This window comes from Sciurus carolinensis, chromosome 12 (assembly GCF_902686445.1).
Source record: "Sciurus carolinensis chromosome 12, mSciCar1.2, whole genome shotgun sequence".
In the NCBI taxonomy this organism is placed as follows: Eukaryota; Metazoa; Chordata; class Mammalia; order Rodentia; family Sciuridae; genus Sciurus; species Sciurus carolinensis.
This window is the reverse complement of record NC_062224.1, coordinates 105,493,025-105,508,060: the sequence shown is the minus strand read 5'-3', so window position 1 is coordinate 105,508,060 and position 15,036 is coordinate 105,493,025. Positions and strand designations below refer to the sequence as shown.

The 15,036-nt window shown below is 33.6% G+C and overlaps 1 protein-coding gene and 1 non-coding gene across 2 annotated transcripts in view; one reads left to right on the top strand and one right to left on the bottom strand.

The window, feature by feature from the left end:
• Nucleotides 1-15,036, top strand: part of Cep350 (centrosomal protein 350) — a 144,478-nt gene that overhangs the window by 20,970 nt on the left and 108,472 nt on the right. Inside the window, exons 4-6 of the mRNA XM_047520182.1 lie at nucleotides 1,245-1,359; nucleotides 2,048-2,207; nucleotides 6,150-6,769. Of these exons, the coding sequence (XP_047376138.1) occupies nucleotides 1,245-1,359; nucleotides 2,048-2,207; nucleotides 6,150-6,769 (895 nt within the window). The remainder of the gene's footprint in view (nucleotides 1-1,244; nucleotides 1,360-2,047; nucleotides 2,208-6,149; nucleotides 6,770-15,036) is intronic.
• Trnav-uac (transfer RNA valine (anticodon UAC)) lies at nucleotides 11,097-11,170 on the bottom strand. The gene has a single exon. It is a non-coding gene; the product is annotated as a tRNA-Val (tRNA).

Here is a 15,036-nt window from a genome sequence, read left to right as displayed (position 1 = left end):
ACATAACAATAATGATGTGGTTAATTTTGTTTCCTAGTAACCCTCCTTTCTTCCTTGGTTCCCTTCCTCTATTCTACTAGTCTCCTTCCTATTTTCATGAGATCCCCACCATCACCTTTTCTCCCTCATTTTTCTCTCTAGCTTCCACATAAGAGAGAAAACCTATGACCCTTGACTTTGAGTTTGTTTTGCTCATTTTAAAATTGGACTGTTTATCTTTTTTGTTATTGAGTTGTAGAGCTGTTTTTATACTCTGGATATCAATCCCTTATCAGATACATGATTTGCAAATATTTTCTCCCATTCTGTGGATTTTTTTATTTTGTTATCCTTATGTCTGTTGATGCATCATTGATTTTAATCTTCATGAAGACCAATTTATTGATTTTTTTTTCGTTTGTTGCTTGTGTTTTTGGTGTCATATCCAAGAAATCATTTCTAAATCCAGTGTCCTGAACTTTTTCCTTGTTTTATTCTAAGCATTTTTTGGTTTTAGTAGCTCTTTTAATAGTCCTTAATTGCAGTCCTGTTAAACCATTCTTTCCTCACTTATGTATGTAAAATATACAACATACATTGCATAATGATTTGCCACATATAATACCAGATAATTTACTGCTTTAAAGAAACAGTTATACAGGATGTGATGGTTTATACCTATTATCCCAGCTACTCAGGAAGCTGAGGCAGGAGGATCATAAGCTCAAGGCCAGGCTGGGCAATTTAGTAAGATTCTATCTCAAATTAAAAAATAAAAAGGACATGAGATGTAACTCACTGGTAATCTTCAGTAGCATAAAAAATAAATAAAACTTTAAAAAATAATTTAAAAATTATTCAGCATTATGAATACAAATTCTTTGAAGGTTGGGGTTGTAGTTTAGTGGTAGAGTACTTGCCTAGCATGTATGAGGCACTGGGTTCCATCCTCAGCAGCACATAAAAATAAATAAATAAAGGCATTGCATCCATCTACAACTAAAACTGTTTTAAAAAAGGAACTCTTTGATAGTCTTCATAATATTTTTTATATTCTTGCTCTGATTTGGGGTGTATTACACCCAAAATATAGTTATAGAAGTAATAAGTAATAAAAGAAGCTAATACTACAGGAAAGCATTCCTGAGTTTTTTCTACTTTGGTGAAAGATATTAGGCAATAAAGTTTTAAATAATCTTGTAAATTGAAGGTAGCTGTATTATTTAAAATTAACTTAATGTGTTGTGATTGTATTTAAACTTTAGCTAAGACATATTGAAAACAAATTAGAAGTAGCCCCTACAAGTACAGCTGTGTTTGATTCTGTCATGGATGTCAAGAAATCTTCTGCAAGTGCTACCCGAAAAATAAGTAGAAAAGGTATGTATGAAATTATTTCCAAAGACATAAATATATTAAATGTAAATTTTTATATTTTGTTGCAGTTTAATATTTTCTGAATAGTTCCATGTATTTGCTTGTTTTTTTCTTTCCTTTTTTTTGTCAGAGACTATAACTCATTAGCATTTAATTTTTTTTCTTTGGTATTGAGTAATTTTGAAGGGAAAATGGTATTTTCATCATCTTTTGATAAGGGACTTTAGCATCATTGCATCATCTTTGACAGTGAGTTTTTAGTTTATAGTATAAAAATGCCATTCTGAGTTTTTGAGGTTATGTATGTCTTTAAAAAAAATTACATTAAAAAATTTACAGATAAATTACTTTGGTTTCTTAATTGGTGGGCAAGTTAGTACTCTCTACATAAACTGCTTTTTTTAAAACCTGTGAGTTTATTGGGTTTTATCTGATAGTTTTAAGTGACTGAGAGTCATTCATAGAGAGGAGTTCTGTATGTAGATTTTTATTTTGCATTGTTTGCTCAAAATAGTCTTTATAAATTGAGTTACTATATTATTTTAATCCTAGCTTTTTCCATATCCTTATGTAATATCCAATTAGAGATGTTAGAAATGACACTTACCTAAGTTATTTTTTAGGTACTAGTCCAAGTCAGAGGCAGTCCTATTTTATGTCATACGCTCTCACAAATTTCTTTTTCCTTCAGATGGTAGATACCTGGATGATTCTTGGGTCAATGCTCCAACTTCCAAATCTTCTAAATCACGAAAAGAGAAATCTCGTAGTCCTCTCAGAGCTACCACCTTGGAGAGTAATGTGAAGAAAAATAATCGTGTGGAATTTCGTGAACCTTTGGTTTCCTACAGGTTAGCATTGGGGGATAAAAAAAAGCAAACTAGAATTAGCCTATATATATATATATATATATTTTTTTTTTTTTTTTTTTTTTTTTGCCGTACCAGTAATCAAACTCAGGGTCTTGTGCTTGCGAGGCAAGCACTCTACCAGCTGAGCTATCTCCCCAGCTCTGGCATATATATTTGTAATAGGACAGTTTTCTGAGTTTTTCTAACACTCTATGAAGTAGTATTATCATACTTGAGGTTTATTAACTTGTTTATTCTCCACAAAAGATAGGATGAAAATCTTTCATATTATAAACTACTACTGTCCTTCCTTTTTTTTCTCTTTTTTTCTTTCTTTCCTTTCTTCTTCTTCTTTTTTTTTTTTTTTTTTTTGTGGGACTTGGGATTAAACCCAGGGCTTCTTTAATCCTAGGCTCTTGCTCTGCCACTGAACCACATCCCCAGCACAGTATCAAAGATCTTATAGATAAATATCTGAGGGACAGAAAATAGTAATACTTGCCCAGGGCTACCATTAGTGTAATAAACTCATTTCTTAGAAACAAATAATGTAGTCTCTGAAAGTTTGCACATCTCCCTTTTTTTTTTTTAATATCTCAGTTTAGGTATTCTACATAATGAACTTAGTGGATAGCTTAGGTTTTTTTTCCTTATTTACTTATTTACCTACTTTATCTTAGTGTGATACAGGGGATGAAACCCATGGACTCACATATGCTAAGTATGTGTATAGCTTAGTTTTCTTCTTTTTTGGTAGTAATAATTAGTTACTTAAGTTTTTTTTCTTACTGGGAATGTGAGTTAGGTTATTGTTTTATTTTCTTGTCAGTGGCTCCTTTCTGCAATTTGGATGTTCAAGATTGATGAATGAATTTATTAACATAGTTTAGAAAACATTCAACTGATAAAATTATAGAATTTTTTATTTATTTGAGGAATCCTTTACTAATGATTTAAATGCATACATGCTCTTAGTATGGCAAATAATAAGTAATAAACACTGGAACATGTATTTCTTTGTTTCATTTATAACATTTCTGTATTTTAAAATGTCAGTAAATCAAGGAACTTCTTGATGGTTCTTAAAATTTAAGATAAAGAACTTGGGAAAGGAAGCGAATAATGAGTTCAATTTTTTATATATTACATTGATGCAGTTTTGAATTACCCAGGAGAAGGTATTCAGTAGCCTTTTGAAAATATGAGTAAGAAAGTATGTGGAGTGGTCAGGACTAAAAATGTAGATTTGAGAGTTGTTGCTTGTATTGAAGCAATAAAAATAGTATAAAAACATAGAGAAGTCCAGTTACTTAATCTAAGTAATAGTTCATGGTTTAGAAAAAGGAATAATGTGAAGAATAATCAAAGTTCAGAATCTCTTCATATACAATTTTTTTTCTTAACAGAGATATTAAGCAACTTGCTTAGAAATATAATCACTACTTTAATTGAGATTGGGTTACTGACTATATTCTAATGATCTTCTTGCAAAGAATAATAATTGGTATTTAAAATTGTGTAAAGTATGTATCTTATAAGAAAAAAATATTTCAGAGTGAGTAGACTGTCTTCCACCTAAAACTGGTTTATTACCTTCTGTATGGAACAATACCAAATCTGTTCTTTCTCCACTCCATTTTCTCAGCCAAGTTAATCTCTACTACCATAATATTAGGTGACTACTCTGTGACAGCATTTTCACTTGACATTGTATTTTGATTCCATACTTGCCTAGTTTGTTTTTGGTACTAGGAATCGAACCCAGAGGCAATTTACTGCAAAGCTCCATCCTCAGCCCCCTTTTATTTTGAAACAGGGTCTTACTAAGTTTCCCAAGCTGGCCTTCAACTTGTGATCCTCCTGCCTTAGCCTCCCAAGTTGCTGAGATTTCAGGCGTGCTCCACTGTGTCTAGTACTACAGCTGTCTTAAAGGGCATAAATCTCGCTTATTCTCAAAGCATTAACTTAATGCCTGGCGTGTACTAAACATCCCATAATTTTTTTTCTAACATAGTTAATATTTAATGAGTGAGTGAAAGTGAAATTATCTTTTGGTGTGTCAGTTTTCTTCTTTTGAGATTTAGAGATGTTACCTATCATTTTATGCTTTATTTTCTAACTGTGCTAATTTTAAGCCTAAGTAATTTTAGCTGTGAATTGTTGCGGTCTGGTCAAGATAGTGAAAATAATTGCAGTTAGTCTTGGTTTCTGATGGCAGGTATAGGACTTATTTCTTAACCCCATTTTGTTCAATAATCAACCACTCCAAACAGGCTCTAAAGTTTTTTGGGTCATGGGTCTTTGAGAGTCTGATGAGAACTGTAGACTATCTCCTTAGAAAAATGTACATGTTCATACATTCACAGTAGTCCTAATTATCACATTATGTTGTATTATAGTCATGACTTTAAGAATTTTTTAAAAATATTTTTTAGTTGTAAATAGACACAATATTTTTATTTTATTTTTATGTGGTGTTGAGTATCACCCAGTGCCACACATGCTAGGCGAGCACTGTACCGCTGAGCCACAACCTCAGCCCCAAGAATTTTTGTATTTAAAATTTTATACCTTCACATGAAAAGATATAGACTAGGCCATACAATAGCACTGTAAAGGTAAACCACAAATGTGGTTACATGCAAAAAAAGATGTTTTATACTTCCAAGTCTTTTAATCCAGTATGCAACTTACATTTCAATATCTCTCAATTTGGATTGGCCATATATTATTTCTTCAGTTGCCATGAGGCTAATGGCTACTGTTTCAGACATTGCAGGTCCAGACTGTTGTTATGTCTATTTAATGTTTATGGTGTTGTTTTTTTTTTTTTTCATGATTCATGTACTCCTTTCATTGCTGAGTTCTGTTTGTCTTCATTAACCATGTTTTTAAATATACTGGTTTCCTAAAACAAAGCTTATTAGAATGATGTGTAAAATAAAAGTCTTTGTAGGAAGACTTGGGGCTGTTTTTATGAACAGAGAATATGAACTTTGTGCTGTGTACTTTGGCTCTACCTAGTCTTCCCTGCTTACTCTTGAGTTTCTAGATGTGCTTTATCTAGTTTAAAGCTGCCAAAAAGTACTCTGTGATAAGAGAGGTTTAGCTTTACTAGCCACATTTATTTGGAGGAAAATATTTATCATACTTTTATGATACTCCCAATATATGTAGTAATTTGGTACATCATTTAGAAGTTACACATATGAAATACTAATATTTGAGAATTTTTGTTCCTGGTGCTTAAGATGTCAGAGGAATAAATCACACATATTGGTAACAGATACCAAATAAACACCCAAAGTTAGATTGTAATCTTGTTTTCTTGGAATTCTTAAGGAAATCTCTCCACACACATTTTACATATTTTTTGTTGTAAAATCTGTACATTGTTTATCATTTAAATTGAGAACACTGAGTCTTAATGTTAGTAATGTTTTTTGTATTGTTTTTAACTTCCTAGAATTTCTAAGCTTTTTTACTGTAATTTTTTTTATTGACCTCTAATGTTAGCTTAACATTCTTCATTCAGTTTGTTTGACTGGTTTTTCAATTCTTTTTTTTTTTTTTTTCCAATTCTTACTAAGGATTAAAAAAAAGGTTTTTAAAATTGACAAAAATCGGGCTGGGGAGATAGCTCAGCTGGTAGAGTGCTTACCTCGTAAGCACAAGGCCCTGAGTTCGATCCCCAGTACCGCAAAAAAAAAAAAAAAAAATTGACAAAAATCTTTTTTACCTATGGCATGCAACATGTTGTTTTGATATATATATATATGTTATAGAATTGCTAAGTCAAGCTTTTTAACATGAATTACCTCATATACTTGTTGTATTTTTGTGGCAAAAGCCTTTGAAATCTACTCTTAGCAATTTTCAAGTCTACAGTATATTTTTTTTGTTATTGACTAAAGTCACAAAACATATTATTTTTTATTACAGGGAAGTCCATGGTGCATCTTCCAACTTAAGTCCCAGCCATCTGGAGTTAAAGCATGTATATTGTGTAGATGTTAATGAAGAAAAGGCTGAGAGTGGGAACCGAATGATATGCAATCAAGAACGGAATGTACATTGCTGTGACTTTGAGAGTTCCCAGTCATCTATCATCAATGATACAGTTGTAAGATTTTTAAACGATCAACCAGCAATTGATACATTGCACAATTCGGAGTGTTTGATTAAGATGGGAACTTCTATAAGAGCTGAAGAAGAAATGCCTAATAGAGCAAAAGGAAATGAGAACAGTTCAAAGCTTTCTGTGAATAACATGGGCCAGGACATTGATCCAAAAATGTTACGGCTAAGTGACTCTTCTCCATCCTCTACTAGTACTTCTAATTCCCAAAGATTAGATATTTTAAAGCGGCGACAACATGACATCAAACTGGAAAAACTCAAGGAACGGATTAGGAAACAGTGGGAACACTCAGAAGAAATGAATGGCCGGGGCCAGAATTTGGGTCATATTGATCATCCCGTAATGGTTGTTAATGTTGATAGCTCAGTGACCACAAAAGTCAGGAAAGTGGCAACAGCACCACCTGCTCCAACATATAAAGGTTTGTAATTAGTCTTCACATCCTTGTCTCTCTTCCTGTCCTCTTTTTCCCCTTTTTTCCTAGGATGTATTTGAGTGGAAATGATCATCTTTAGAACAGGGTGGAAACCTCAAATGAGCTGATTTGTTAGTTTTGCTTTGCTCTGACCAAAACACCTGACAAGAGCAACTTTGAGGCAGAAAAGTTCATTTTGGCTCATAGTTTCAGAGGTTTAGTTCTTGGTTGGCCAAATCCATTGCTCTGGGCCTAAGGTGAGTCAGCATCATGGCAAAAGTGTGTAGTGGAGGAATTCAGCTCATGGCAACTAGGAAGCAGAGAGAAAGGAGGAGGAGCTGGGACAAGATAAAACCCCCAAGGGCACACCCCACGTGGCCCACCCCCTCAAACCACACCCCCCCTGTCTACAGTTACTACCTAGTTAGTCCTTTCAAATTATTAATCCATCAAATGAATTAATCCAAGTAGATTGATCTAGCCTTAATCCACTGATTTAGATCACATCTCTCATAATCTGATTATTTCACCTTCTACATTAACACTGGAGCCTTTAGGGGGATTCCTTCATTTTGAAACCATAATAATTGAATAAGAAATTATTTTAAGGTACATGTTAAAAATGTGGATTCCTAGATCCTTCATTGGACCTAAGTCAGAATTTCTGGGGATATGGCCCAGAATTGGAATTTTTAACAGGTTCCATAATGGATTCTTAGAGATTGAGACCTATATGAATGTTTAATACGTTGTGCAAAAAAGGAAATAAGGACTAGTACTACTCTCAGAAAACTGAAAACTTATTCAGCTCTTATTCTGCCATTATTTTTAAATTTATTAGGAATTGTTTCAAAAGTAATTAAAAAAAAAGGCAATTTCCAGTGAATGTTTGGATACACATTGATCTTTTTGAATTTATTTAGGATTTTTTATATAAAGTATACAGCAAGAAGCTGTGCTATACATGCACACCGTGAAATGATTATTACAGCTAGGCAAATTAATGTATCCATCACTTCACAGTTCCCTTTCATGTATGTGTGTATGGTAAGAGCACCTAAAATCTACTGTTTCAGCAAATTTCATTAGAATACAGGATGATTAACTGCAGTTTTCATGCCAGTATAAGTATAGATCTCTATACTTACATAAATGTAATTTTATATCCTTTGTATCCATTTCTCTATATCATAAGTATATTGCTGTAACTAATGAGCTTTTCATTTAAGTATACTTAAACCTACCCCACTGCCCAAACCTCTACCTAATTCCTGGCTTTTAAAACTTTTGAAAACTTTCAGTTTTTAATTGCAGATCCTGTTGTTATTTTAACCTTTGGGTTTTGCTGCAAAGGGTTTTTCTTCCATATTTAAGAAAAACATTTAAATTAGATTTATGCCAGAATTGATATATTTTTGTTGAGAAAATGCTTTTCAGGGCTAATTTCTTTTATAACCAACAAAAATTTTTATATATGGTAGTTTAAAGTAATGTTGTTTTTCTTTTTTAATGTTTTTGTTCCTTAAATTATTTTCATCCATGGAAAGTTTTTAATGCATAATTGAGTTCTTGATCTATGTAGTTTATGTAGACTTTTGTCATTAAAACTTTTGCCATCATAGCTTTTCTCTCATGGTACTTTTTTCAAGTTCAGTTTTTGTAGATAAATGTAGGCAGATCAAAATATTGTTAAGTTTTTTTATTCTATTAATTTTGTCATTAATAAACTATGGCAATTTTTGCTATAGTCAATTTTGTTTGTATTTTTTTTTTTTTTTTTAACCAAGTCTAAGTTATCTCTGACAAGTTTTGCAGGGTTTTTTTTTTTTTTTTTTTTTTTTTTTTGTAGTTCTAAAGTGTCACAGTCATTTTTTCCTCTGGAACAAGTATCACTATTTATAATTTTAGTGGTTATCTGTTTTGTGTTGCTTACTGTATTTTGCTAGTGGTACTCATTGTGAATTAAAAATAGATAATTTGCATTTCATTCTAGCTAATTGTGAAATTTGTGACCAAACTCACTTTAGAATACTGAAGAATTGTTCTGTTGACCTCCATATCCTTCTAATTATTTGTGTAACACATTCACACTGTTGGCAGAACAAATAGCAAATGGTGGGTCAAAATGTTCTTGTTAGTTCTGAAGTAGTGATTACCCCAAATCTTTGCAGTGTTATTATGTCAGCCTCGTTAAATGTAGATTATATATTTAATACTTATTCATTCTTCTGGTCATAGTTCTGAAATACTAAAGGTTAGTCCACTAAAGCAGAGTGAATTCAAATATAACTGATTTGAATTTATATTTTATTTAATGATTGACCTAAAGGTTAAAAATCCTAAAGAACTAAACAAAATATTGAATGTAACCTTTTTTTAGTTGTTACAGGCTTCTCCAAATTCCTTTTACTACTGGTTTAACATGCTAAGTTTTCATATGAAAGTATTTTATGAATACAACTTCTAGGCAACTTCATGAAATGTACTAGACATTTAAGAAATCATTATAGAATATGGTTTCCAATAACCTGATTGAGGGATTTTTTTCCCCAACAGTGAAGAACTATTTGTCAATATTTTGGTAGTGTAATTTATAAGCATCTTAAAATACTGTATTCTAAGATGACATTTTAATTTCATTCATTCAAATACATAATACATTGACTTGGTTTATAGTATACAACAGTGAAAAATTTACTTTGAAAAGCTTTGTCACTCTTATGCTACAACCACATTTCTGGAGGTTACTTGTGTTAACAATTTGTGTATCATCCCAGAGAAAATGTTTGCATACACAGGCAATTTTGGTATTTTGTGTATGTATTTTCTTCCTCTTTTTATACAATTCTAGCGTACTAATTCCATTCTGCACTTTTGATTTTTCATTTTGTTAAAATAAGAAGTCATGAAAAAAAAAAAAGGAGTTGTGAGAAGTATTCTGTAATTTTTCAAAAAATTGAAGTGATGATCACACAGTGCTTATGTGATCATATAAGAAAAACTTTCATATATTATACCCTATCTTGATCATTGTACCAGAGCCTGGTACAATGTCATGGACGTAAGTAAGTACATAGTATATTTTTTATTTTATTCATTAAATTCAATCAGTAGGAAAAAAGTGTACAAAGAATTGGAAATAATCCAAAATATTCCAAAATCTGAAACTTAAGGAGTGCTAACCTGGTGCCATATGTGGAAAATTTCATACCTAACCTTATGGATAGGGTACAGTCAAAGTGCAGTTGTACCCCAGTGTATTCAGAGTCCCCAAGGGAGGGAAGACCCTACCAGCCCTTGAGCCATGATGTCTTCGCCATGCATGCCCAGGTTCTACCACACAGGATAATAAAATGGCCCATGATGCATTGGATGTCCTAATGGCAGTTCCCCTTGATGATCTACATGGGGCCAAGGCCCAGAAGTACTACTCATTTTTTGCTTATTCTGTGGTGTAAAGGTATTGCTGGAAATGTAAAAAAGCCCTGCAGATACCCTTATGGGTAACAGTTATTTTAAAAAGAGGAAGCATTTCTGTTTTATCAGTACAGAACGTCAAGCTGGACGGTAACGTGAGCCTGAAACATCTTACAGTAGAGTATGGTGTTGGAATGAGCACCACACCGGACCTGAAGAAACAGAAAAATAAACGGTTGAAGTTTGGTGCTGAAAGCAATGAACAGAAATTAATGAAAAATAGAAAAACAAAACATAAATCTTAATGTGAAGTACTTGATTGTATTTTGAAAGTGGGTCTGTCAGCATCTTAGTGGACCCAGACCTCTTAATGGTATGCCAGTCCTGAAACAAGCATAGATCTATCCCAGTGAACGAAATTGAAGGAGCTGTGAATATTTAAGAAGCTGGTTGCAGACATTAAGAAAAGACTCAGTATTAAATCTTTAAGGATTTGTGGTGATAAAGCATCTGCTGATTATGAAGTAGCAGAGAAATTCATTGACTGGTTTGCCCAGGTCATTGCTGGTGAAAATCCGATGGCAGCGCAAGTCCATACTATAGGTGAAACATCACTGTTTTTGTGTTATTGCCCCAGAAAGACATTGACTATGGCTAATAAGACAGGAGTTAAGGATGCCAAGGACAGAGAAACTGTGCCAGGATATGCTAATGCAGCAGGCACACATAAATGTTAATGTGCTCTGATAGGCAATAGCTTGCATCCTCACTGTTTTAAAGGAGTGAATTTCATACCAGTCTGCTATAACAAAAAGTCATGGATTACCAGGGATGTCTTTTCTGTTTAGTTTCACATATGTTTGTACCAGCAACTTGTGTTCACTGTTGGGAAGTTGGATTGGCTCTTTTTTTTTTTTGGCAGTGCTGGGGATTGAACCCAGGGCCTTGTGCTTGTAAGGCAAGCACTCTACCAACTGAGCTACCACACCCAGCTAAAAACCCTTTTTTGAGTGGTATCTCCCACTGGATTGGCTCTTAACTGCAAGCTTTTTGTTATTCCTTAACTACTGTTCATCCTCCAGCTGAGATTTTCATTAAAACAGTGCTTATTGACTGGTGAGTGGGTAACCCAGTGGTAGAGCAATTGCTTGACACACATGAGGCATAGGTTTGATCCTTAGGACTTTCCCCAAAACACCAAAATGATGTTTATAGCGTATACTTTCCCTCAAAAGTGACTTCCTTAATTCAGCCATGTGACTAGTCCGTAAATCTATGAAGAGTGAGTATAAAATCTATTTATGTATTTATTTATGATACTGGAGATTGAACCCAGGGGTGCTCTACTGTTGAGCTACATCCCCATCCCTTTTTATGTTTTGAGACAGTCTCTTGATAAGTTGCTAAGACTGGTCTTAAACTTTCAGTCTTGTTTCAGACTCCTAAGTTGCTGGGATTACAGGTGTGTGCTATCACACCCAGCTAAAAACCCTTTTTTGAGTGGTATACTAGCAGCAGTGAACAGAGGTGTGGATGTGGAAGGTTTTAAAAGAAGTTTAACAGGAAGGATGCCATGTATTGCTGTTGTCACCACTTGGAACACAGTGATGACTGAGGACACGGTGTGCAATGCCTGTCATAACTTCTGGCCTGCAACTATATTCAGTTATGCTAATGAGCAAGGTTGTGAATTTGTAGAATTCTGATTGTCAAGTGATCAAAAAAGATGTCAGACCTCTTTACATAATGCAGAAAATATACCTTGAGTTCATCAGTTACCTGAAAGAAATGGGTCTCAAAGTTTTTAATTCCCATAATGAGCCAGGCACAGTGATACATGCCTGTAAACCCAGCTATTTGGGAGGCTGAGACGGAAGGATTTAAAGTTCAAAGCCAGCCTCAGTAACTTAGAGAGGCTCTATCTCAAAGTTTAAAAAAAAAAAAATAGGGCTGGGGCTGTAGCTCAGTGGCAGAATGCTTGCCTAGCACATGCAAGGCACTGGGTTCGATCCTTAGCACCACATAAAAATAAACAAATAAAATAAAGGCATGCTGTTCATCTACAACGAACAAAAAAGATTTTAAAAATATACATAAATAAAAAGGGCTGGGGATATAGCTCAGTGATAAAGTGCCCCTGGGTTAAATCCTCAGTACCAAAAAAAGAGAAAAAGAGTAAGTGCTGATAAAGAGGATGCACTTATTTGAAATAACTGGAACTGGTTTTGATTAAGATGATTGCAGTAATAGTGATAACGAAGATGACCTTTTTAACACGGTAGCAAAAGTGCTTATAGATGACATGGTGAATGTGTTCGATGGACTTGTTGAAAGACTTCAAAAAATCATGTCAGTTTACAAAATTGTAAGAGAAACTTCTAAGACAAAAACTGTTGTTAAGGTAGATGACTGTGAAGAAAATATTTTTAAAAGTCTTCCATAAAAATGCCACTTCATGGGGCTGGGGAGATAGCTCAGTTGGTAGAGTGCTTGCCTTGTAAGCACAAGACCCTGGGTTCGATCCCCAGCACCGCCCCCCCAAAAAAAAAAAAAAAAGCCACTTCATTCCTAGAAGATCCACTTCCTAGTTCCTGAATTGCTTCTGATGTTTCTTCTCATCTTTAAAAAAAAAAAAAAAATTTATTTAATATTGTATAGTAACCATTCAATCAAGACACATCATATAGGTATACTGAAAGCTGCCATTGGTTACTGTCACTGGCTTAACAACTGATACAAAGACTCTGATGATGGTCTTGTACTGCTTAGTTACATGAGCACACTTTTTCACAGTATTAAGGCATGCAGTTATGGTGTGTCACAGTATTAGTGGTGTTTACTGTTAAATACTTGTGTATTTATCATTATTCTGTCTGGGGTTGTAACTCAAGGGTAGAGTGCTAGCCTAGCTTTCATGAGCACTGGATTCAATTCTCGGCATTGCATGTAAATAAATAAAATAAAGGTCCATTGACAACTAAAAAATTATTTTAAAAAAAGAAAATGATTACTCATTGGTGGCATATAAATTCAGCGTTGGGAATAATGATGATGTAAACAAGCACATGGGTGGCTGAAGTAGTGACACCTTTGCTTTCTTTTTTTTAGACTTCATGTATTTTTTTAATTTGTTCTTTTTAGATATACAAGATAGTAGGGGAGTAGAGTGTGTTTTGACATATTATACATCCATGGAATATAACTTCCTCACTTGTGGTCGTGCATGATGTGTAGTTAAATTGGTTGTGTATTCATATGTGAACATAGAAAAGTTTTGTTCAATTCAATCTTTTGTTCCTGTTCCCCGCTTTTCTTCCTTCCTTTCATTCCTCTTTGTCTACTCCAATGAACTTGACATCTTTGCTTTCTGATGCTTCAATATGCACCAATTTTGTTTTATGCACAAAGTTATTTAAAACATATTGTATAAATGTATCTTCAGGCTATGTGTAAAAAGTATATGAAACATAAATCAATTTCACATTTGGACTTGAGTTTCACTGAGATATCTTATTGTGTATGTGCAAATGTTCCAAGTCCCAAAAAATTCAAAATCAGAAACACTTCGGTTCCCAAGCATTTTGGTTAAGAGATACTCAGTCTGTACACTGTAATTTGCTCTAATATAGTGCTTTCATCAATTTTTTTACTCCATCCTAATTTTTACATTGATTTAATTCTACAAATATTCATTTGTTTCCAATTTTTTGATAAGTTGAGCCTATCTTAAAATATACTATTTTGGTTATTATTCAAATTCATCATTATTTTGCAAAATACTGTTCAAGGTTCAGTATATATCTTTAATAGTGGTAAATCTGAAAACCAGAATGATAATTGCTAGGAAATAGCACATGTATAATGTTTCTTGAGAAATTGAGCCTATATATGTTAAAGACCTGTTTTCCACACTTTGGATACATTTTGCCTGTGTAGACAGCAGCTTACCCATTTGTTCAGTAGCAATTAATGCCTGTCTTTGAAGACCAGAGGAATGAGTAGTGCTGTCTCTCTCTCTCAATCTTGAGAAGGATAGTTTATCGCTCTATTGTCCATAATTTATGATTGACATTCTTTTATAAGTAAATCTAGTTCTTCTAGTCTTTTTGGGTAAATGTATATTGAAGCTTATTTTTTCCAAATGGTATTTGTCAGCACATTATGTAATAGCTAATTATGCATTCCTCTTTTAAAAGTTTATAAAGGTGCTCGGCATCATTAGTTATTAGGTAAATGCAAATCACATGTACATTGGGATGTTACTTTATGTCTGTTACAGTTGCTCTAGTAAAAAAAGACAGTAATAAGCATTGGGAAGGATGTAGCGATATTGGAACCCTTACACATTGCTGGTGAGAATGCAAAATGGTGCTGTTCCTTTAGAAAGCAGTTTAGCTGTTCCTCAGAAGTTAACTGCATAGTTACCATGACCTAGCACTTGGTTCCTACATATAAAACCCAAGGGAACAGAACATGTCTACACAAAAACTTGCACAAGAATGTCCATAGTGGTGTTATTCATAATAACCCCAAAGTAGAAACAACCCCAGTGTCTATCAGTTGATGAACGGATAACAAAATGTCATGTCCATACAATGAAGTATCACTCGGCACTAAAAAGGAATAAAGCCTTGACACATGTTATATACTATTTAAAAAAAAATTTTTTTTAGATGTTGATAGACCTTTATTTTATTCATTTATTTATATGTGGTGCTGAGGATCAAACCCAGTGCCTCACACATGCCAGGCAAGTGCTCTACCACTGAGCCACAACCCCAGCCCCGACACATGTTATATACTATTGAACCTCGAAACATGCTAAGTTGGATACAAAAGAGCACACATATGATTCC